Raw genomic sequence first — 24,622 nt, 5'->3', positions numbered from 1 at the left:
TTTACAAACATGGTCACATCAGGAGCTGGGGGAAATGTTTCACACATTTCAGATTGCAGTTGATCAGTTTGTAATCTGCATTTCATCCGTGACCCAGCTCAGAATTAACTTAAATCTCACATCAATGTAATTTTTCAAGTTGATGGTCTAGTAGCATCCAATATTGAGGTGTGGTCATTTGAGCTGGAAACCTTTTGAAATGCATGTCCATTCTGCAAGCTTGAATGTCCAACTTCATCCATTTGATGGATCATCTATTCTTAAGGTACCAAATTCTTGATTACCCACTTTATTGTATTGATTCTCTTTGATTTGACATTCCTATGTTTTTGAAGCTTGTCAGCGGCTTGAAACTAATTTCTGCTTAACTCTGCTTAATTAAAGGTTCTAGAAAGGCCCAGAAGTTGGGAAGTATGTACCATTTGTTTAATGCCGTGTACTAATTGGATTTGTCAGATTACACAAACTCCAGAGGTGCAGGATGTGGCGGACATGTTGCACTCTTGCAGCCTTTCACTTGAATCACCACAGATCCAGCATGATTCTGGAAAAACTCGTAGTACTTCGTATAAGATAATTTTGGGAGTAGAATTGGTTTATTGTGCCAGCATTATTTTTCTAATGTTGTGGCCCCAGATTGCTGTTCATCAGGCATATGGGTTATTTAGCTTTCCTGAAGCTAATTTGTTTTCCAAGATTGGTCTAGTACAGATTGAAATTTCCTGATTTGGCAGTCAAAAACCCAAGGTTGTATCTATTCATGTTAGTGATTTCTTTGACAAGTGCATTCTTAGACTTGAATTTTTCACTTGCCTATTTCAAATTAATGGCAGTCCCATTGGAGTTCCTATTAACACAATGATACTTAATCTTTCACCAGATGAGGATGTTGCTAGCTGGGCCAGCATTTGTTGCCCATTCCTAATTGCCTTTCAGTGGTTGAAATGGTGGCCCAGTCACAATCGACCTCTTGGAGACTAAAAGTGCAATAGTACATAAAGAAATGAATGAAAATGTAACTTTCATCTTTTGTCTTGCAGGTGTTCAATGTGAATGCACCTCTGCCTCCAAGAAGTGAGCAGGAAGTGAAATCTGATGCTCCATATTCCCCTGTCTTTAATCAAAGTTTGATAACGGCTAGCACTCAAACTCCACCTCAGCCCGTGTCTCTGCAAAATGCACTGACGCAAGATGCTTTAACAGGTATTAAAATTATACACGGTTTGGGAATGGTACTGCTATCTGAAATGTATATTAACCCCTTTTGGGTCTGGCTTGTAGTCTGATACATGGAATAGAATCATAGAATCCCTACAATGCAGAGGGAGGGCACTCAGCCCATGTCTGCACTGACTCTCTGAAAGAACATCTTGCCCAAACTGTAGATCAAAGATGGTGCATATTCCGAGAGATGCCTGGTGATATTCTAATTTTGGGCTACAGTGGTTTTATACTTGAGTGCTGTTTAAATTAAATCTTGGCTTTGTTTCTAATCAGAAGAAACGACACCTGTTGCCAATGGGGCTCCAGTTTTTCTATCCCACAGTCAGCAAAATAATTCTTTGCCAAGACCAAACCAAGCATACTTTGGGAACAGAGGTGCTGTACGTGGAGCTGCACGAGGTGGCAGAGGAATTGCTAATGCATACCGTGGTTCTAGCAATGGATATAAAGGTGTACAAATAGGTACAGTATTTAATCTTTTTACATGTGACACAGTGATGTCATTGACAGTTATTCCAGGTTTCATGAAAGTATGATTTGATTACAATTCTCATCTGATTCAAATTGTGATTCAAGCCCCATCAGGCGATGATTTATAGGGTGCGTTCTCCCCATTATTTGTCTATCCAGACACAACAGATTCTCCTCTTTCTTTCTCAAATGCCTGTTCTTGTCCTGTATTGCAAAGATTTTTTACTTTTGAGAATATAGATCTTGGTCAATCCTGAACAATTTTTGTACTGCTATTTGGCTTGCAATATGTTTGTCAAATGCTTGCTGTCTCAGCGCACGTTGTCTGCAGTGAAGTGTAGTGCAAAGGAATTCTGATACACTAGTTCAGTCAAATGCAATTTAGGGTGAGGCATAAAACTAACTGGCAGCACCTAGCTACCTGATTCATGACACTACCTGTGTGGCAAAAAGTGAAGGAAAGATTGCATTGCGTGCTGTGTACGTAACTTTGTAACACTAGAGAAGGCTGAGATCTTTCAAATTGAAAGATTTGCCAGGGTTGATGAGATTTTCCACTTGTGGGAAGGTCAGAACTAAGGGCCATAAATAAGATCAATAAATCCAATTGAATTGAGGAGAAAATTCATTATCCAAAAAGTGATGAAGAATTGGCAACCCCCTACCTCTAGCAATAGTTAGATGTACTTGGTCGTTGAAAGACCAGCATGAGGGACAGGAGGATATACTTATGGGTTAGATGAGAAGAGATTCCTTTTGAAGCACAAACAGTGGCCTGGACTAGTAAAGCTTGAATGGCCTGTCTGTATGCAAGCAAAATTTTACCTGAGTCCCAACTTTGCACCTTTTGTTTTTCCTTGAATCTTCCATTCTCGTATGGAATGAGCTCAGTTGACTAATTCATATGTTACAAAAAACCTTGATTCCATAGTGTTTGCTGGCTTATGCTTGGTTCACACTGGCATATGCAAACAGGACATTGTGTTTTGAGCAGCCTGAGGGGAATGGGATGTGATCCCAAATAGGTTCTGGATTTGCATGCTCAAATGATGAGCCTATTCATATCTGATTGCTGAAGCAACAAGGAAATCAAATTTCCAGTAATCCTACAGATGGAAAGACTAAGTACATGACTCAATGGGTCTCCATGTGTCATATCACAATCTCTAAATAGGGTTTCATATACACCCAAGTGTCAGTTGTGAGTAATGCATTGCTGGAACACCAACTGCATTGGGACAAAAGACAACAGCATGGACTACTGCTGCTTTGTGCTTCTATGCCCCCCTGTAATTTGGAACTTATCTGTCTAAAATTTCTTAACTTCTCTGGTTATCAAGCTGAGATTGTAGGGCATGTTAGTTACAGAGCTCACAAATGCAACAGTACTTTTAAGGTAATGTAGATCAATCTGCTGTTTTTAAAGCAACACTCCACTGCAACTTCGGTTTGAACATTGGAATTGTAAATTTCCATCTAGTTTCTGTCTTGATTGAAGTTTGTGAAAAATACAAACGTGAATCAGAGTCAGTAAGGAGTACCTAGCTAAGTAGAATGAAATGCTATGTATTAGATACTTGAGGGAGAAGGGGATGTCAGGAATCAAGGTTTTAAATTCACATTTCTATTTGTGGCAGCTTGCTATTCCTACATTACTGTGACTGCAATTCAAGTGTGCCTCTCTGGCTATGCAAAGTGCTTTGGGCTATCACAGAATTGTTAGTTGCAGAAGGAGGCCATTTGGCCCATGGCTGCACCAGCTCTCCAAATGAGTGTCATCTCTTTTATTGCCATTCCCTGTACTCCTGCGTATCAAGTGGTTGTGAAAAGTGAGTTAAATGCAAGTACTTTCTGCCTTGGGAAGAAGGAGTCCTGACTTTCTCTCAATGGGTGAGACAGAATTTTAATGGATAAAAGTACAGCTGAAGAGTGGGAGGTGTTTGAAGATCTGCATATATCCATGAAGGGTCCAGGCTCACTAAAGCAGCTTTGGTCAACAAGAAGTTAAGTATTAGCTAAAATGACTTGCAAATATTAACCAAAATGACCTGTAAAAATACAAAATAGTAGAGCCCCTGTAGAGAGTGTGAAGCAAAAAGTAGTTGGAACTAAAAAATGAGGCAAAATTTAGAGGCTATCAAGGATAACACTGGAGGCTTTTTCAAATTTTAAGAGGCTTGAAATTGATATGGGGCCTTAATGCAGGCAATGTGATTAACAATCAAGACATGCAGACTTGCTAAATAGTTGCATTGAACATAAGAACATAAGAAATAGGAGCAGGAGTAGGCCATCGAGCCCCTCGAGCCTGCCCCACCATTCAATAAGATCATGGTTGATCTGAAGTGTATCAGTTCCACTTACCCGCCTGATCCCTATAACCCCTAATTCCCATACCGATCAGGAATCCATCTATCCGTGATTTAAACATATTCAACGAGGTAGCCTCCACCACTTCAGTGGGCAGAGAATTCCAGAGATTCACCACCCTCGGAGAAGAAGTTCCTCCTAAACTGACCCCCCTTTATTTTGAGGCTGTGCCCTCTAGTTCTAGCTTCCTTTCTAAGTGGAAAGAATCTCTCCACCTCTACCCTATCCAGCCCCTTCATTATCTTATAGGTCTCTACAGGATCCCCCCTCAGCCTTCTAAATTCCAATAAGTACAAACCCAATTTGCTCAGTCTCTCCTCATAATCAACACCCCCCATCTCTGGTATCAACCTGGTGAACCTTCTCTGCACTCCCTCCAAGGCCAATATATCCTTCCGCAAATAAGGGGACCAATACTGCAACAGTATTCCAGCTGCGGCCTCACCAATGCCCTGTACAGATGCAGCAAGGCATCTCTGCTTTTATATTCTATCCCCCTTGCGATATAGGCCAACATCCCATTTGCCTTCTTGATCACCTGTTGCACCTGCAGACTGGGTTTTTGTGTCTCATGCACAAGGACCCCCAGGTCCCTTTGCACAATAGCATGTTATAATTTTTTTCCATTTAGATAGTCCAATTTGCTATTATTTCCTCAAGTGAATAACCTCGCATTTGTCAACGTTATATTCCATCTGCCAGATCCTCGCCCACTCACTCAGCCTGTCCAAATCTCTCTGCAGACCTTCTACGCCCTCCACACGATTCACTTTTCCACTTATCTTTGTGTCATCTGCAAACTTTGTTACCCTACACTCAGTCCCCTCCAGATCGTCTATATAAATGGTAAATAGTTGAGGCCCCAGTACCGATCCCTGTGGCACGCCTCTAGTTACCATCCGCCAACCAGAAAAGCACCCATTTATTCTGACTCTCTGCTTCCTGTCGGATAGCCAATCCACGCTAATGCCCTACCCCCAACTCCATGTGACCCAATCTTCTTCAGCAACCTTTTGTGAGGTTCTTTCCAATCTTTGCAGGTAAATACAAGGACAAGTTTAAAGTAAACACTGGACTAGTAATTTAAAGTGGAGAAACATTGAGACCAATCTCCAAGACCTGATGGTTTCTACACTAGTGTATTGAAAGTAGGTGAGGAAATTGTTGCATTAGATAAGGGGTGAATGTCACTGCCTTTATTTGAGGTAGGAGTGACACAAGGACTATAAGCCTATAGGTCCAATGCTAATTGTGAGGACATTGCTGCAATTTGTTGGGCATAATGAACATTTAGACATTCAAATCATGTTAGCTCTCCGAATAACCTTTTTAGGATCCTGTCTAATTTACCTAGTTTTTTTGAACGGTGGTATCAAAGAGTGAGGGAGAGTCTATTGATATAAAGTGGACTGCCAGAAGGCCTTCAGTCAGGTTCTCCACACACTTTCCAAATACAGACTTGTGAATCTGTTGGCTTGGAGAATTGGTTGGGGGATGGGAATGATGGATATGTACTCAAATGGGTAAGGTGAGGCTAGTATACCTAGCTTTTCATTACATGCATTGGGAGAAAAATGGAACCATACTTGTTTGCTGACGGCACTTGAATTGGAGTAACAGAAGCAGACATCAAAACTGGCAGATAGCATTCCAATTAAGTCATTGACTTTGGACCAGAAGCTGGGAGGTGTGGACTACCAGAGAGACGCTCCAGTAGAAGTTGGTAAATCTCTGGACAGGTACAGAAATAAAGGCTAATGGAATTTGGACCTTCGAGAGGTGAAAGTGGTGTTGCACTTCTAGCTCTGCATTCGGTCCTGTTTTCTATTGCTGTATTCAGTCATGGGCAGCAGACTCTCCTGAAATAATTGACCTTGGCAGGAATGAAAAGCAGATTCACCAGACTACCATAGCTAATGAGTTAGTCATACAGATTGTATAGAGGAAGCTTGAATGCACTCCAGTATAGTGGGTAAAGGAATGATCTGGCTGAGGTGTAAAGGAGCGATGGGCAGAGAGATAATATTTCCTCTGGTAGGAATGTCTAGAAATAGGAGCGGAGCCTTAAATTAGAGCTCAGTTGTTCAGGAGTAATGGCAGAAAATTATTTTAAGGTGGTGGGAAATTGCCATGCTTTTCACTGAAAACCTATTGAGGCTAGGGCTCAGTTGAGATTTTTAAAAGTTGAGGCTTGTGGAACATTATTCGGGCTAATTGAACCAAGGTGGATAGACAGAGTTGTGATCAGCCATGCTCTAATTGAAATGACCTTTTGAGGGCCTGAATGGGCTGCCCTGTTCCAAGGACAGAATAGTTTGTTTTTGTGTAGAAACTAATATATGCTATACTTTATGCTATGTTCCACTCTGAGTAATTGTTTTCCCTCTTTTAATGTGACTGTTTGTGTCTTGCTCACAACTGTTCCAAATTATTGCAATCTTAATGCACATGCTGCCTAATTCCAAATCTTAAGTTATGTGGGCCCAGTGCTTTGGTTCTTGACGACTCCCTTCTGACTGCCAATGCTAGGATTGAACCCCCCTTAATACAAACCTGTTGACATTCATGATGGCAGACTGGAGCTTTCAGTTCTATAAATTTAATGAACTTCAGACCTGCTGATAAGTGTCCCTATCTCCCTGGTCTATGTATTCAACCATACCGCAATGTGCAGGGAAAAAACATCTTGGAAACCCTACAGCACAGAGAAAGGCCATTCGGCCCATTGAGTCTGCACTGACCACAATCCCACCCAGACCCTACCCCCATATCCCTACATATTTACCCACTATTCCCTCTAACCTATGCATCCCGGGACACTAGGGGCAATTTTAGCATGGCCAATCAACCTAACCCGCACATCTTTGGACTGTGGGAGGAAACCGGAGCACCCGGAGGAAACCCACGCAGACACGAAGAGAATGTGCAAACTCCGCACAGACAGTGACCCAAGCCAGGAATCGAACCCAGGTCCCTGGAGCTGTGAAGCAGCAGTGCTAACCACTGTGCTACCGTGCCGCCCCAAGGTTTATTCTTACAACTGAATATGGTGTACATTTGAATCAGTAGATGACTGAATCAAGCTATTTCCTAGGTTGCTATCATAGCTTTCCTGTAAACAGAGCCATATCTGATTTTTGCAACCAGTGCCTGGACTTTTTTGCTCTTTCAGGAGATGTGGGCGTTGCTGGCTAGACCAGCATTTGTTGTCTATCCTGAATTGCCATTGAAGGTGGTGGTGCTAAGTCACCGCTTTGAGTTGCTGCAGTCCCTGTTGTGCAGGTACATAATGCTATTACGAAGGGACTTCCACTATTTTGACCCAGTGACAGTGACGGAACGGCAATAGAATTCCAGGTCTGGATGGTGAGTGATTTGGAGGATAACTTGATATAGGTGTTTCCCATCTAGTCTTCCAGATGGTAGAGATCACTGGTTTGGAAGATGCTGTTGGAGGAGGCTTGGCAAGTTGTGGTGCATCTTGTAGATGGTACATGCTGCTGCTATTGTGCATTGTTGGTGGATGGGGTGCCAAACAACAGGCTGCTTTGTCCTGGATAGTGTTGAGCTGCGTGAATGTAATTAGAGCTGGGTGGAGATTTTTCCATTACACTCCTGATTTGTACCTTGTAGATGTGCAGGTTTTGTGGATGGTATGCCAGTTGGTGAGTTATACTCCCAGAACTCCCAATCTTCCTGCTCTTGTAGCCAGTTTTTATGCCTGGTCATTGGTAAGCTTCAGGATGTGGATTGTGGGGATAGGTGATGGCAATGTTCCTGACTGTCAAGATGAGATGGTTAGATCCTTGATTGTTAGGGGCAATCATTGCCTGGCATTTGTGGCAAATTGCCATGTTTCAGCCCAAGTCTGAATGTTGTCCATCTCCTGTTGAATATTGACACAAAACTGCTTCAGTATCTGAGTCGTGAATGCTGCTGAACATGGTGCAATATCCTCATTTCTGGTCTTCAAGTGGAGAGAAGGTCATTGATGAAGCAGCTGAAGATGGTTGGGCCTAGAACCCTACACTGAGGAACTCCTGCAGGGTTTGAAACATCCCTAATAGTTGTTCAAGTTTCAAAATTGTGGTGAATACTTTCTCCACCTGTTACAACAGTCACATTAGAACACACATTACTTGGCACACAGACAACCATCTTTAATAATGAAGGGAAATCAATGGCAATAAATCCAGGCATCAAACTCCAATTTATTCGGGTGTTTAGAAAGGAGCCCAGCTATCCCGAAACTACAGGCCTAAATGCTGAAAAGCTATTGGGGAAGGTATGGCATAGCATGCTTGGTTGTTGGAACCACATTTTACAAGATGAGACCTGGGTAGAAAAGAACATTCCCACAAAGTTGTATTAAACAAGTACCTAATTTGACAAGATTGGGGGTACGTTGATTAACTTGCTAAAATTCAATTTAAATGAGTAAGAATTTGTATTTGGTACCACTTGGCATATGGAGCAAAAAATGTTTTCCTGCAGTTAAGGTCAGCCCTTTAAAATAAATGTGATGAGTGGTATAAAGCTTGTAGGCAAGCTGTTTTTTATTAGAACCATCAGACCTCTTCCTATATGGGTTGGGAGGGAACAGTAAATTTCATTACTGGTTTTGAATGAGAAATTGTTCAACAGATTGCAGAGTTTTCATAGCGGCAGCATTACCAAACAAGACTCACCCAGATCTCAAAGTACCAGCACAATTTAGGCAGATATTCTTGTGCCTACTTGGGGAGCTAAATTCAACTAGCCCAAAATAGAGGTAAAAAGGGAGGTGGTGGGCCCACTGGAAACAAAGATGCAAGTAGTTATTTGATACAGCTACTTGCCCCCTTGTAAATGAGAACTGGTAAGCGTGTATCTCCAAGATGCTGTCTCAATTTATCTGATGCTATCAAGACTGGAACTCGCCTTGCCTGCCTATGTAGGCCACAGTCAGTCACAGCCCAGGTGGAGATGTCTGCAATTGTAGATCTACTGGGCTTTACAGTGTGGACAAAGATCAGTTTTTCACTTTGGGGCTGCCTGTATTCTTTGAAGTAGTGATCTCACTACTTGAGATGACACCCCAGGTATCTGGTGTAAGTGCCATATTTTCCTGAGGCCTGCCTGAATCTTTTTATCTTTGTCTACTTTGGAGTTCTGTATGAATACGTTAGCTTCTGGAGATTTTATTAGTCTCACAGTACATATCCACTCCATCTGAGCTGAGTTCTTCAGGTGCTTAAATATCTAGAATTGAAGCACTTCAGTGTTGGGCTCTTTGTCCGGATGCCTATGATGTTCCAAATGCATATTGTGTGGAACCTGTCTAACTGCTTTGTCTGGAGTAGGTAGTTATATCTCTCGGGCAGAGGGTAAGTATGACCACAGCTATTATAACACATTGATGCCAACCCTAAAGGATGCACATGACTTTAGCCACCTCAATCTCCAGAAATATCTGCATTTGATAAGTGAAGTGGCAAATAGAAGTATCACAGCTTTTGTACACACCAAGTTTTGTAATTCATTAATCTCTTGCATAAATGGGCAAATGCTGAGCTTGCTTTCGCAATTCTGTTTGCCGCTTCACTGTCAATGCAGACGTTTCTGGAGAGGTGGTTCATGCTATCTACAGTCTTCAGTGTTATTAATAGTTATAGTAGCTGGAATATAGTCCAGAGTTGTGGAGAATGTTCGTCCTTAAGCTGATGGTTAGTGCCCATAGTCATCCATTTTTTTTCAAAAACAGTCTCATGATCTATGAATACCATGTTTGGTATACATGAGGCCACCAATAATTAGTAAACAATTCCTGTCATTTTTTAAAATTGAGGATTTAATTGAGCCACAGGTTGGAGATTGGCATCTGTTCTGAATTGGATGTTTGTTCATTCCATCAGATGTCCCATAAATTGACTGCAAAGAATGTTGAGTACAGATCATGACCCGTCCTTGCTTCATACTGCTTGTGTCAAAGGGGTCATTGTATTTACCACAGTCACCAATCATTGTAAGCTGTTACATTGGAGTTCCAGCAGAACATCAAATTTAGCTGAAGACTTTCTATGATTTCTGTTTAATGTGTCAAAGGCCTTTGTCAGGTTATCAAAGGCACAGTAGGTTCTCCTCTGTTTGTGCCATATTTGTCACCAGTGCCCCTGCTTTTTCTGAACTACTTTAACATAGCAGAATGTGTTCTGCTATGTAGCTTAACAGTTTTGAGGAGGACATGATAAAATGATGTAGTAAAATTCCCCTCCGGTTGTAACAATCATGGTAACTATGAACTCCTGGGGAATGGTTGGGTGATGCCGCATTGAGAGTTTGGCTAGCTGGACTGTCCCAGATTAGTAGGTCTCTCCTAAGATCCTGTCTGCACCTGTAGAAGGTAGGGATCTAATGGCCTGGAAAACCAACCAGGTTTCCTGTCCAGGCTTCAGCAATTGGGCCAGTCTGGAAGCTCATCAGTACTGTGCCATGTAAGGTGGATGGGTGGTCAAGTACATACAAATGCTCAGCCCAATGCTGTTGTGTTTCCCCAACAGGGCTAAAAATAGGTGAGCAGCCAAGGGAAAGAGGAACATGTGTTGTCCAGGACTTTATGGAAATTTTGATGTTGTGCTGATTTAGCATAGTCTTGAAGTTCTCTGGCTTGTTTGGCCCACTGTCTTGCAGCCTCTGCAGGTTCCTTTTTACTCTGCTGGCATTTCTTAACAGTGGGTGTATCTTTGGTTTTCAGCCAGGCTGAAATTCTCCTATAACAGTAGTTTCTTGATGATTTTTCCACAAACCAATCTTGGTGTCTTTTCTGACCATGCCATTCAACATAACTTGGATTTGTTTTCAAAGACCATTGTTCTCCTCATGAACCTGAAGGACCCCAATTTTTGCAAGTCTAGCTTTTGGTGGAATGTTGGTCTTTTAGGTGAGGTGTTAAATTTTCGTGGAATGTAGCATCCTGTGGTCTGAGGAGCATTCCCTGTTCATCATATCTCTTGCTCTGGCAGGTGATGATTACATTGGTCTCCCAGTGTTTACATAGAGTGCATCTCTGTAACTTTGCCTTCAGTTATTGACTTTCCAGCAGGTGTAAAGACCCTGAAGCATATCATTGCTGTTGCATTTCTCCATGCCTTAATATCCCCCAGGGCACTACCCCAAGTCTGATGGTCTGCTTCTACCCTTCCAACAAAGTCCTCAATCACTGAGCTTGGCCTCCTGTGGAGTATTTGCTTTGTCAAGGCCCTCGTAGAGTTTGACCAACCCTGTCAGTGTCAAGGACCATTGTTTGGGTGTATTTATTACGGGGTATATTTATTGTCATGTATTTATCCATCTCGATTATGACAGTTCTTTGTGGCCCCATGGAAAGTTTCCATACTCTTAAGCAAGACTTGATGGAAAAGCTGACCCCTTCTTATGCTCTGGTTGACATTCCTATCCAGAAGAATATGCAGCCTGTAGAGAGCTGACCCTCCTACGTGAGTTTTGTTCAAGACAAGTGGACTTCTTTTAGTGCAGTGGTTGTGTACCTATCTCTGGGCCCGACATTAAAACTTGTTAGCCACAGAAGGCGCATTTGTGATCTGATTCAACAGGCTGATAATCAGCTCAGGAAATCTTCCTCCACCTTATTGCGTACCTGCCCCTTTCTCCAAAGAGGGGAGAAAAGATCTTGGAAGATGGACTTGTATAAATACAATATTGACTGGCAGTTCTTGTTTTATTACAACTTCATGTCAACCAAAGCAGTTCTGCACTGGAGTAAGGAGCTCTGGTTTATCAGAGTTCCTGTTTCTTCTTGGCTCACTTTATCTACTATAGCGGCTGGTTGAACCCTGAACATGAGTTTTTCAAGATAGAACTGAAAGAGTTGGTAAGGTGTGCACACAGGCACCTGCATTGGAGTTGTTAAAAGTGGTGATGGATTGTGTTCAACCAACCTCATGGTCTTGCACATCTTTTTGGTGGCTTCCTAAGCTGAGATGACTGGAGATGTGATTGACTGCAGCATCTTCTGTGCCTGTGTTGATGGGCCTTTATAGCTGTCCACATCAGTGCTGCAGTATTTTCAGTACCATGAAGGTACTGTGACACTTCCTCTGCCTTATCTGGCAAGGCAGCAATTTTTGCCCTGAGGGTTTTGGAGGCATTCTCCCTCATGCACCAGCCAAGATGCCACCATCCCCTCGGTTGCCTGTGAAGAGACCCAGTCACTACCATGCTATGCACGAATGGCTTATGTAGAGACAGATGAGAAGTGAGTTTGTCTCTGACTGGGAACAGTTTATCTAGCTCTGAAGTAGGATGTAGCTGACTCCTGCAGTAGGGACTACCTCTGTGCACCATGTGCATGTATTTAGACTTTTTAGTAATACCTATCCTATTGGGCAGACTTTTTTAACATTGAAAATAGCAGTCTGAGTGTAGCAATTTGGAGTCATTGAAATTTCGGTCATGGCTTCAATTTGATCCAGGGACAAGACTAACTTTGGACAACTGTTTTAATAGCCAAGGTACTCGTATCTTGCTTCAAGTCATTTGATTTAAACTCTCTGCCACCTCTAACCAGCCTGCTATTGTGTATTGTTTTACACTTTTGGTATTAAATTTGTAAAGATTTTTTATCCATCATATGCAATCATCTCTGCTCTCCAACTCCTGGACAATAGGTTTGATTTATTATTGTCACATGTATTAGTATACAGTGAAAAGTATTGTTTGTGCACTATACAGACAAAGCATACGGTACATAGAGAAGGAGAGAGTGCAGAATGAAGTATTAGTCAAAGCTAGGGTGTACAGAAAGATCAATTTAATACGAGGTCGGTCCATTGAAAAGTTTGGTAGCAGGGAAGAAGCTGTTGAGTCAATTGATATGTGCCCTCAGACTTCTATCTCTTTCCTGACACAGGAAGGTGGAAGAGAGTATGTCTGGAGTGTGTGGGATCCTTAATCATGCTGGCTGCTTTTCCAAGGCAGCGTTAAGTGTAGGCGGTGTCAATGGATGGGAGGCTGGTTTGAGTGATGGACTGGACTTCATTCACGACCCTTTGTAGTTTCTTGCAGTCTTGGACTGAGTAGGAGCCACACCAAGCTGTGATGCAACCAAAGAATGCTTTCTATGGTGCATCTGTAAAAGTAGTTGAGGGTCATAGCGGCGTGCCAAATTTTCTTGGTGTCCTGAGAAAGTAGAGGTGTTGGTGGGCCACCTTGTAGCATTGGCATGGAGAGACCAGGACAGATTGACAGTGTCCGGGACAGATCTGGACACCCAAAAATTTAGAAACTTTCAACCATTTCTACTTCGCCCCCATTGACGTAGACGGGCATGTCCTCTACTACACTTCCTGAAGTCGAAGACTATTGAGATACCTATTGAATGCATTGTACCATTAAACTGAATCGGGGCTTTTCCAGTTCATGCCTGCTGCCTGGGAAGATGTAAATTTTTATAAAACCTTGAGGCACAAGTGGGAAAAACATAGGAAATGGTCTGTCTTGAATTTGGGTTTGACTGCAGTGTGCAGTGGAGAACATTTTCAATCTTTTAACTGTTCTGTTGGTTGCAGAAGTGTGGATATAATGTGCTAGAGTGTAGGTTTTCTCTAACTAATAGAATTTTAAAAACTGTTCCTCTAACAATTTTCAACACCTTTTGTCTTTGCAAATTGATATCACCTTTTGGACAGCTTTTAGTTCTGTTTTAATGTTTTTGAAACGCAAGACTCTTCCAGGTTGGGTCACTCTCGTGGATATAGTTTTCAATGCTTGTTCTTGAGTGCGCTGTGTTATGAAAAACGAAACCCAGAAGCAACTACCAACTGATCAGAGATAGAGACCTGAATCTGCTTTTATAGTGTGATTGCTCAACAAACCGGTCAAACTCTGTTCTGATGGAATGATTCAATAGTTGGTCTGTCTTTTCTGCTCAACTGTGGGCAAGTTAATCAGGTTATTATGGGAGGATAGGTTTAATGGCTTAAACAATTCTATAGCCTTTGGTCATTGGGTATTTGGTGAACTGACCCATAGGCTGCTGGTGGATAAATGAACATCTGTTCAGTAAATCTGAAAAATGCTTGGAGTTCATTACTGGGAGCCTGTCAGAAATAACGCTGGTATCTTGGTGTTGCTTTTGCACACTTGCATCAAGTCTGTTACATTCTGCTTAATGAAGGTCTAATGCTAATGAGCTTGTGATGTTCTTTCATCACCCAGGATTTGATGGCTACAGAGGAATTCCCATTGCTGGAAATGGAACATATGGACCTTTTCCAAATAGAGAGTACCCTGGGATGCCATATACTCCGAGGGTAAGGATATAGTATGTCATCTTGAAAATTTCCATCAAATTTAGTTCACAATTCTCTGCCACCTTGATTCCTGAGCGCACTGGCTTCATTTTCTTGTTTAGCTAGTTTTAAGAGGAAGTTTCATAAAAAGAGAAACTTGAATCTTGTGGCAATTTGTTTGGATTGACTAGTAGCTGTTTAATTTTAAATCAGTATTGTAAAAGTAACTTATTGACAAGGTAGATTCTGAGAGCCCCTACCTGGGGGAGGGGGTATCTAGATCTCTGGGGTACAGTTTCAGATTAAGTGGTCTTGCATGAAGACAGGTGAAGGAATTTCTTGGGGTGTTAATCTTTGGTGTTCTATTACAGCATGTGGAAGCTGGGAACACATTGTCAGGCAGGCTTTGGGCTGACAAGTGAGTTGAGGATTATTGATGGCAGGCAGGAGTGGAGTTGAGGGACAATCAAACCAACCATCTTATTTAATGGTGGAGCAGGCTTGAGTGGTCAAATAGCCTATGACTTTTCCTTGGATCTTCCTTTTATTCCTCATTCTTGAGACTGAGGACAGGCTTCATTTTGGTTTTCATAGTAATCTTATGAAACTTTGGGCTTTTTTCTCATTGGCTTTTGAAACTTAAAGCATAAATTGCATTGCAAATAAAGACTGGTTGATCTAGCTCACCATGGAGTCTGTTCTGCCCTTTCATAAGATTATGGCTGAACTGTGACCCAACACTAATGCATCCTGCCTTTTCCTTGTATCCCTTAATACCTTTGGATGACAAAACTACCAATCGTTGATTTATTTAACAATTGATCCACCATTAACTTCCTAGAAGTGTCCTTTTGAAAGGTCTGACTTTAATTTTTAGATTCTATTTCACTTTGTTGAAAAGTTGAGGATTTGGGGTAGAGAGATCTACTCCCATCTGTTCCCAATATCTTAGATCAAATTACAGCTTAACTATTTAAATTCCAGGGAATACAGCCATATTTTGTTTAATCTCGTGTGAATCCTTGGAAGTCCAATTTCTCACTGGTAACCCTATTCCCTCCAAGATCAAAATTTCGTCCATCTAAGGTTTGCTGACTAGAAAGGCTCACACTTGCATCTCATGATGCAGTTTGTTGACTAATTGTTGCAACCAGTCCCTAGTTAACAATAAACCCAAGCAGGCACCATTGGCTGGGAAGAGCAAGAAAGATTACTGCTCAGCAAAGTGGCACTCCTCGGCTATAAGCCTCTGGCGACAGACTAGTAACCTGTTCCAGGAAAAAACCCCACTATGGGAACAGATGAAAGTGATGCACAAGACAGTCTAGGTACAGAAAGAGAAACAACATCAAGTAATGAGGTAAACTGGACCCAGGGGATTGCCATATGATGCAAATCAAACTGAATTCCAGTGATATCGGACTGGTGTGGTCTGAGCAAGTGTAGACAACCTGGTATTTCATGCAAATGAGGTATTTAATGGAGACCAAAATATTTGGCTTTAAGGGGAGAAGAACTTGTTTCTAGGAAGTAATGCTTTTTAAAGATTGAGTCTTGAGCAGTATTGCAGCTGCAGTGTACATCACCAAATCTGTGCCCTCCTGACCTCCTTTCATGATGGTCTGGAAATTATCCTAGTTCTATCCATATGGTTACGTGTAACTTCTACTTTGCCGACCAATGGCTACTTTGATTTGATTTATTATTGTCACATGTATTAACATAGTGAAAAGTATTGTTTCTTGCGTGCTATACACAAAGCATACCGTTCATAGAGAAGGAAACGCGAGTGCAGAATGTAGTGTTACAGTCATAGCTAGGATGTAGAGAAAGATCAACTTAATGCAAGGTAAGTCGATTCAAAAGTCTGACAGCAGCAGGGAAAGAAGCTGTTCTTGAGTCAGTTGGTATGTGACCTCAGACTTTTGTATCTTTTTCCTGAAGGTGGAAGAGAGAATGTCCGGGGTGCGTGGGGTCCTTAATTATGCTGGCTGATTTGCTGAGGCAGCAGGAAGTGTAGACGGTCAATGGATGGGAGGCTGATTTGTGTGATGGATTGGGCTACATTCACGATCTTTGTAGTTCCTTGCGACCTTGGGCAGAGCAGGAGCCATACCAAGCTGTGATACAACCAGAAAGAATGCTTTCTATGGTGCATCTGTAAAAGTTGGTGAGAGTTGTAGCTGACATGCCAAATTTTCTTAATCTTCTGAGAAAGTAGAGGCATTGATGGGCTTTCTTAACTATAGTGTTGGCATGGGGGGGGGAGACCAGGACAGGTTGTTGTTGATCTGGACACCTAAAAACTTAACTCTCAACCCTTTCTACTTTGTCCCTGTTGATGTAGACAGGGGCATGTTCTCCTTTAAGCTTCCTGAAGTCGATGGCAATCTTCATTTTGTTGACATTGAGGGAGAGATTATTGCTGCCGCACCAGTTCACCAGATTCTGTATCTCATTCCTGTATTCTGTTCCGTCATTGTTTGAGATCTGACCCACTACGGTGGTGTCGTCAACAAACTTGAAAATCGAAATGGAGGGGAATTTGGCTGCACAGTCATAGCTGTATAGGTGTTTAGCTGCTTGGCCACCAAGTTCTGGACTTGTGTCCCTCTGTCACTACTTTTTAAAAGCCTACTACTTTGACCAAGCTTTGGTCACATCCCATGTGCTTCAGTGTCAAATTTGTATACTGTTATTACAGAAAACAACATTCTATAAGGGTGAGCTGAGATTCCATCGAATAGAATGATTTTTTAGGTGCTGATGAATGTAGGATGTGGTGCAGAGAGATTAGCTGGATATACCTTGAAGTGGGGAAAAACATAAAGATGGGTACATAACACACAAAATGGCTGCCTGGCTCATAAACAGTCACCTGGGAAAGAGACATTAAACAGGCACTGACTTTTAGTGCAGACAGCTACATGAAATTAAAACATGAAGGACAGACAGTTATTTAAAGTTAAACATGCCGGAATCAGATCCTGCAGGAAGCCAGCCAGGGCTTGAGGCACTTTTAAGATAAAGACAGATCTACGACAATAAGGACTGATGGAGGTTAGCCGGGAACGGGAATACATAAATGCAGGAAAACCAATTCCTGTATGTATAGACTGAAACTAAGTCATTGATGGGGAAAATGTACCCATTCTATGAAACAATGCAATGTTAAAAGCCAGTGTCTGTATATGTCTGACTGTAACGATGTGTTAACTATCGATCCTACTCGGCTATAATGTGTTAAATGACATGTTCAGACTATCCATTGTCTGAAAAGTATAAAAATGAACCACTCCTATTGTATCATGGAGAGAAGGTAGCTGTCTAATGTACTGCGGAGTGCCAGTGCCTTTCTCCACGAAGCTTCGTTAAATAAAACTGTGTTGTTGAAACCTCCCAAGTCTGACTCTGAAGTGGCAATTTTCCTGCAACATACCTGATGGGATATCCTCTGGTTCTTCAAATTGTAACTCTGATCTGTCAGTGTTTGGATGCCTTGATCCTCGTGTTTGTATTTAGTTGGACTGATGTCTGTACTTTGCAGGAGTCTGGTTACCAGCAGAACTACAAGCGTGGTGGAATTGGACCTCGTGGGACCATGAGAGGAGGTAATTATCTAAAATCATATTTATACTTGGGACCACTAAGGTTTAGGAACCACTTTCTTGAGTAGCTTATTGATGTCCAAACCCTGAAAGATTAATATTTTAAACACTAACCAAATGGTGTAATACTAAAAGCCTTCCAAGTTGTTCACTAGCCTTTTCTGGACTCTGCATTCTTTTTCTCCTTGCTACCACCCCACACTCTTTTGGCCAAATCCTCACCAGGCATTGCACCAAAGTGCATTGTGCAATGCAAGTCACCCATGGACATTACAGTATGAGCTACATTGCGAGGTCATGCATGAGATGCAAGTGCCTTTTAGAAATCGGCAAAGTAAGATGCTCATTGCAAAAAAAAACTATCATTCGTAGCGATCTCTTTGCATTGTTTTCTTAATCCTAGCTTGAGGTCAGTCTGGTTTGGATCTGATTTGCATGTGCCCACAGTCCTATTCTGCACAGCAGCAATGAAACATGTTGACACTGGCTGAATTGGAGGCATAGCTGCATTTTATAGCTTCTGAAGTTTTATTTTCTGGTCAATCAACATGGAATTTATTTATTTCCAGACTCTAATTTGACCAAATATTTAAAGCTTCCTGAAATGTTTTAAAATAAATACCTGTAGTCCTAGTTGTTGTATTAGGCCAATCTGATTTACCCCCTCCCCCTGGAATTGGGAAAATAAATGCTGGATCAAGTAGTAGCATAATCTCTCCATGTGCACTGTTAGTTTGGGAACAATTGGACCATATTGTAATTTTCCAGACAGATTTTGAGTCTGTTAACACAAGTCCTTATTGGCTTCCATTTGCTTGCATCCCATAAAGGGTATTTCTGCTCAATAGAAAATGGTTTGGAATGTTTGTACAGAGGTTTGTCTTGGTGTCATCTACTCTTGGGTGTCCAAGATTTCTGCTTGGCTAGCAACATGCTGGTCGGTTAAGTCTAGCCTGAATAACTAGTCAGATAGAGTTGTACTTCCAATATTTACTATCTTCATTCTAGGAACCAACTCCAGTTGAGTTGTGGCTCATCTCCTGTAATCCTTGGGCTGATTTGGGAGGATTGCTTTAATTTTGACACTTGATATTTGACATCTTGCTGCTGTTCCCATACTTCAAAAAACTGGCCTGTTGATGCCAGCTCTTTGCTTTAAAAACTGTGCATTAAGTGGCACAGATGCTCTGCAGCAGTTTGCTCTCTTGCTTTTTATAGCAACTTCTACAATGCTTCCTGCTTCAGGAGCATGTTATTCCTAGAATTTAAGATTTTCTGCCTCCATGTTGAAGCATCTTTGAGCAAATAAATACAGGAATAACAATGGCTGCATTTAATCTTCAGGGCTCTTGGATGGCCAGCTTTAGATTTGCCCACTAGCAATCTATTTACTGACCAGTGTTCAGTTTTCCAGTTCTCTTGGTGTTTCTCTGCTGCCCATGAATTTGAAGCAGTCTTTGAAGCATTGAGCTCAGATCAGTGGCAGTCTACTGGCACCAATGTTTAAGGATGAAGTGTCCAAATTTCACTGGAGCTGGTCTAATTGTTCTAATGTGACTTAATAGTCAATCCTGCTACTCGTGCAGATGCCCAATGTTCGACCTTTCTATCAGCATACATATCATCTGTTTGGTCTAATTTTGAGGCCAGTGGTTACCCCTCAAAACAAGATGTAGAGATATTCTCGCTGCTGCTGATTAGCATGCCCCTGAAATGGGGGAAGGTCTTTGGCAACAAGTGCAGTACCACAGGAGGATTCTGACTAATTAAAAGCTTTGGCATTTTATGTTACTGCTCTGAAGATGGATGTTCATTCATGTGTTGCAACTGGGCTGCTGGCTGGCTGATTTGTATGATTGTGCATTAACTGAACTTGTTAGCAGCACAAGTTTTTCCTAATCTCTGGTATTTGAGGTGATGAAGTTTGGACATCTTCATACCTGTATGGATGTGTCCACAGAAGAAAACCTAACGCACTTGTAGAGAGGACTTCAAATCCATCCTGCAAGTGCCAGACAGAAGGGGTCTTCCCTAAGTCCCCATAAATAGCACATAGATTTCTTTCATTTGTAGCATTTTAACTGATGGCCATGGTTACATGTTTCTGTAGGTGTGCATCAAAATGTCCTTACTGAAATAGCTTTTGGTGTTGGACTGGCAGCTCATTTACCTGGTTTAACATTTAGACTCTGACCCAGAACTCTGTCATATTAAGTAGTGTGTAGTTATTTTCTTTGCTCCACTTTTGTGAGCATTTCCTTTTTGGAGGGTCAAACTCCAAAGAGAACTAGATGCGGGGAGTTTGAAATCACCTCTAGCACAAGAAAAGTAATATTTTGGTAGTATAGGATGGTGGATCTGTACCAAGGAAAGGAATTTGATTTAATATGAATGAGACCCTCGCCTTCTACTTCTCCACCTTTTTAATCCTTAATGGTGGCATTACTTTTGCATTTGTTCTAAACCTGTAGCTGATGGTCTGATGAAGACTGAATACCCCTAAAGGAATTTTGGGCTTTGTTTCCAGTAGGTGATATGAAATTGGGATCTGCTACATTCCTGAATGAGGCTCAGGATGATGCATGTTTATTTTAGACTCTTGACAGAGCATAAGTCATACCATTAAGACTAAATAGACTCCTTCCACAAACATTTCAATTTGACCAAGAAGATAAATTAACTAATTTCTTGAAGGCAAAGTAAAAGCTTAATCTTCCGACTTGATTAGCTGGTCAATTTGGGTCACTGAGGATTGTCTAACTTAGATGAAGGGTGCCTGAACTGATGACTTTTGAAAAGGAGGCAAATGGCACTACTACTCTGATCTGAATTGAACCTTTATCAAGTGGATTGCTCACTTATATTGTGACCCTTGCTTGAACTCAATACAATGCTGGTTTCTGGAAACCTGTGCCTTGTTTGAACAAAGAATTTGAGTTGATTGCTGTCCAAGGTCACATTAGGGTTTTCTCCAGTTCCTGGAGAGAATTAGAATTTCTTCTGACTTAAAAGTTGCATCCCCTTGTTTGCCTTTCAAAAGTTAATTGTACATTCGCCATTTATCTGGACGTTTAAAAACTCCCTCCAGTTGAAGAAATGACATACTCGAGTAAGAAGAGTATTTCATCAATCCAAGTAGCTGATTCCTTTTGGAAATTGACATCTCATCAACAGGGGAGTTGGCTGTTCAGGGCATTGTCCAACAGTGTGTTCTTAATTGTCTAGCAAAAAGTACTTTGCTTTCCTGCTTTGTGTAGGGTTTGGCCCCATACTAATTGGGCACCATTTTTGTGTTAACTACCCCTAGATGAAAGTTTTACTTAATAGTGACCTTGAAAGAAATAATTGTTCCTCATGTCCTACTTTTTTTATTGCCTGTTCAATGTTTGTATAAAACCTCATTCTGCAGATTCACCACATCTTTTTTTTGCATGTTCTTTCAACCCTTTGATGTAAATATGAATGTGTCCAATAATGTGGTTGTTCTAAAATTATCCAATATAAAACCATTAAGTAACTTGACTTTGAATTTGTAGAATGATGCAGGGAGCAAACCATAAACAAGGGGTTCTTAAAATTGTACTTCTATTTCTAGTTTTAAAAATAAATTATGTGGGGGAGTTGCTTTTGTTTCTGGAAGTTGTGCTAGAAATAGCTTCTAAAGTCTGTAGTTAGCAATCATGTTTTGTGGGGGAGGTGGGTGAGGGTGAAAATTCTTGGGGTTGCACTTTTTAGATTGGAATGTGATATTGCCTTGTCGAGCAGAATGGGAAATTTTTCAACCTTTAGCAGGTCCTAATTACTCAACTGCAGGGTGGAGCGATTCATCTCAGATGAACAGTCCAGAGCAAGACAGTGAGCACTTCAACAGTGGGGATTCTGGACAAGGAGACTCGCGAAGCATTACTCCAGTGGATATGCCAGTGTCCAGCCAAGCTGCCACCATCTTGCCAGTACATGTCTACCCTCTCCCTCAGCAGATGAGAGTGGCCTTCTCCACGGCAAGGACCTCTAACTTTACCCCTGGATCTCTGGACCAGCCCATTATCTTTGACCTTCTGCTCAATAACCTTGGAGAAACGTTTGACTTTCAGTTGGGGCGTTTTACCTGCCCTGTGAATGGCACCTATGTCTTCATCTTTCACATGCTGAAGCTGGCTGTGAATGTGCCGCTCTATGTAAACCTGATGAAGAACGATGAAGTCTTATGCTCAGCTTATGCCAATGATGGGGCCCCAGATCATGAGACTGCCAGCAACCATGCTGTTCTTCAGCTGTTCCAGGGTGATCAGATCTGGCTGCGATTGCACAGAGGTGCCATCTATGGTAGCAGCTGGAAGTACTCTACCTTTTCTGGCTACCTCTTGTATCAGGACTGAAAAATAAATGTGCTTTAATAGCTAAAATGCTTTGCACTCTGATCACTGTATCAAGGGTCACTGAAGTGAGTTGCCAGCAATGACATGTTAAACTGTTGTAGTGGTTTTTCTGGAGTTTGGATTTGCACTGAGTTTGGAATTGCACTGACTGGGCACTTTAACCTGTGATGCCTTGCTGGTAGAGCTGTGAATATATTCTGTTACAGAATGTTACGACTTGCACTTGTCAGTCAAAAACAACTTGTGTGACTGTTCAAATGGATAGACTCCCTTAGCAAGATATCCTGCTATTTACAATGCCTCATGGTGCCTCAATAAAGATATTCTGCACTTTGGTTGGTTGGTGTTTTGAATGAAGTGAAGCTACCAAATCTTGTGCATTTTAAGAATTCTGGAGTTGACAAATGTTAGGTGAAATATTTGCTTTCTGCAAAATGTCAGCACTTTTAGTCAAGTTATAAACTTCCCACTTTACATCTTTTCACATGTCTCCTGACTTTCCACCTCCCTCCATGTATTTTTTTCCCCTCCTTTTCCTGAGACTCAACCTCACTTTCTTTACCAATTGAGTATTAAAGTTTAGCATGATTCCTAACCACTGAGGTGCTCAATTTGCCACACTGGGTCAAGATTTGCACTCAAAGGCTCCTAAAGCAGTTTACAAAATGGGTTCACAATTGAAATTTGAGATTATTTTCTCTTCTCACCACCTTGCCCATGACTCAAATTTGTAGAAGCTCTGAACCAGAACCAAAGATTCCTACTTTAAGTTTTCATTCACTGAATGGGCATTTTTGCTAAAGAATACTTTGCACACATTACTTAAATCTAAACAGTTGCCCTGCCACAGCCTTTTGCTAAAGATGTACTTGGTGCTTTGTGTATTCACTGTTCGAAAGGACAGCAATCCAGATCAGGTCACCTGTACAAACAACTGAATGCCAAATCTAATTTGCCTGAAAGATGTTCAATGGAAAGTTTGTTCAAGTGCTCATTTTGTTTGAAGACGCTATATTCTCATAATTGGAATGGCAAATGTTACTTCCCCAAGAGTTAGTTGAGGGGAAGTGGAAATTCAGTCCTTGCCAAAGAGCAACAGTTGAGGTTGGTTTGAGTGGCTTTCTGTCTACAGTCATTAACCTATTTCAGCCAAGTCTCTGCAACTTTAATTTTGACACATTTCAAGCTTGTTTTGGTATAGGGCATTTTATCAATTCTACACAAGGTTTGGAATGTCATTTACCGTGCTCTGGAAAAAATTCCCCACCTTGTTGATTCATATTCTTAGTTCCTCTGTTTGCTTTTCTATCTTGCTCTAGCATTTTCCTGTTGACCTTTTATAGTCAGCACTAGCAGGGATAGACTTTTTTTCTGTGAAAGAATGAGACTCAATGTAGATCATGCTATTGAAGCATTTTATAGATGCTTAATTTTCCTGTCTTCTATTTGGGCAGTGCATCCCTGGGCATTAGGCTTGTCATCTTTCAATAATCCTCGTCCTAATGACATTTCTTTAATTAAACGGTTCCATGGAGTAGGAACTTCCAAGTATGTTTTGCACATGAATAGCAAATGGATTCTCAAATGATCGTTAATTTTTCAGTACAAGTCCATCCCAAACCTTTCTAAACCGGTTTTTGTAGAAAATCCCAAGGGATTCTCCCGTCTTCAAGTTTGTAACCTGTTCTTTAACTATTGATGTCTAATTGCACCTTTTTGAAGGATTCTTTGACCATAGGGTGGTTGAGCTCTTCTGCAGGAAAGCATTGGGATCCATCTCTTGAACAAACCTCTCATTAAGTTGGGGGCCAAAATGAGTGAAATAAGAGCAGTCACTAGTTGTTGTTGCTCCCTTTTTTAAACTTTATCCATACAAGCACTTACATTATTTGTCACTGCATCCTATCTTGTTCATTTTGCAGGTTACCTCACCACCTTCACATTTAGGAGAAATGAGACTCTTATCCCTCTTTAGGTCTTCAGCACAGCCCTGAATGATAGATTTGTTTTTGCACCAGCTGATAGCAAATCTGTCACTAATTCATCAGCTACTGAAGGCACAATTAGGATTATGACTGGAACTAACTGAGGAATCTTCATGGCCATAACATCTGTCCAAATGGATTGTTGCCTATATGGCCTGGTGCAACCTTGGCATTGGGTGATGGAAATAAACAGGCCGGTAACTAGAAAAACCTGTCACAGACTAATCTAGTGTGAGCATTAAGTTGGCACACATCTGTTACATAGGTTTGTCTTGATTGCGTCATTCATTGCAGTC

General features: G+C 41.4%; 1 protein-coding gene across 2 annotated transcripts in view; it reads left to right on the top strand.

Moving 5' to 3' along the window:
* caprin2 (caprin family member 2) overlaps positions 1-24,622 on the top strand; it is a 74,948-nt gene that overhangs the window by 39,138 nt on the left and 11,188 nt on the right. Inside the window, exons 16-20 of one of the 2 annotated variants that reach the window (XM_078221209.1) lie at positions 1,041-1,203; positions 1,498-1,686; positions 14,281-14,375; positions 17,902-17,965; positions 21,776-22,676. In XM_078221209.1, coding sequence (XP_078077335.1) covers positions 1,041-1,203; positions 1,498-1,686; positions 14,281-14,375; positions 17,902-17,965; positions 21,776-22,341 — 1,077 coding nt within the window. In that variant the 3' untranslated portion in view covers positions 22,342-22,676. Of the gene's footprint in view, positions 1-1,040; positions 1,204-1,497; positions 1,687-14,280; positions 14,376-17,901; positions 17,966-21,775; positions 22,677-24,622 lie in introns of those variants that run through there. The other variant, XM_078221210.1, reaches the window with a different exon arrangement.

The sequence above is a fragment of the Mustelus asterias genome, chromosome 9 (genome assembly GCF_964213995.1).
Source record: "Mustelus asterias chromosome 9, sMusAst1.hap1.1, whole genome shotgun sequence".
In the NCBI taxonomy this organism is placed as follows: Eukaryota; Metazoa; Chordata; class Chondrichthyes; order Carcharhiniformes; family Triakidae; genus Mustelus; species Mustelus asterias.
Note: the sequence above shows the minus strand (reverse complement) of the source record. Positions and strands in the feature narration are given on the sequence as shown.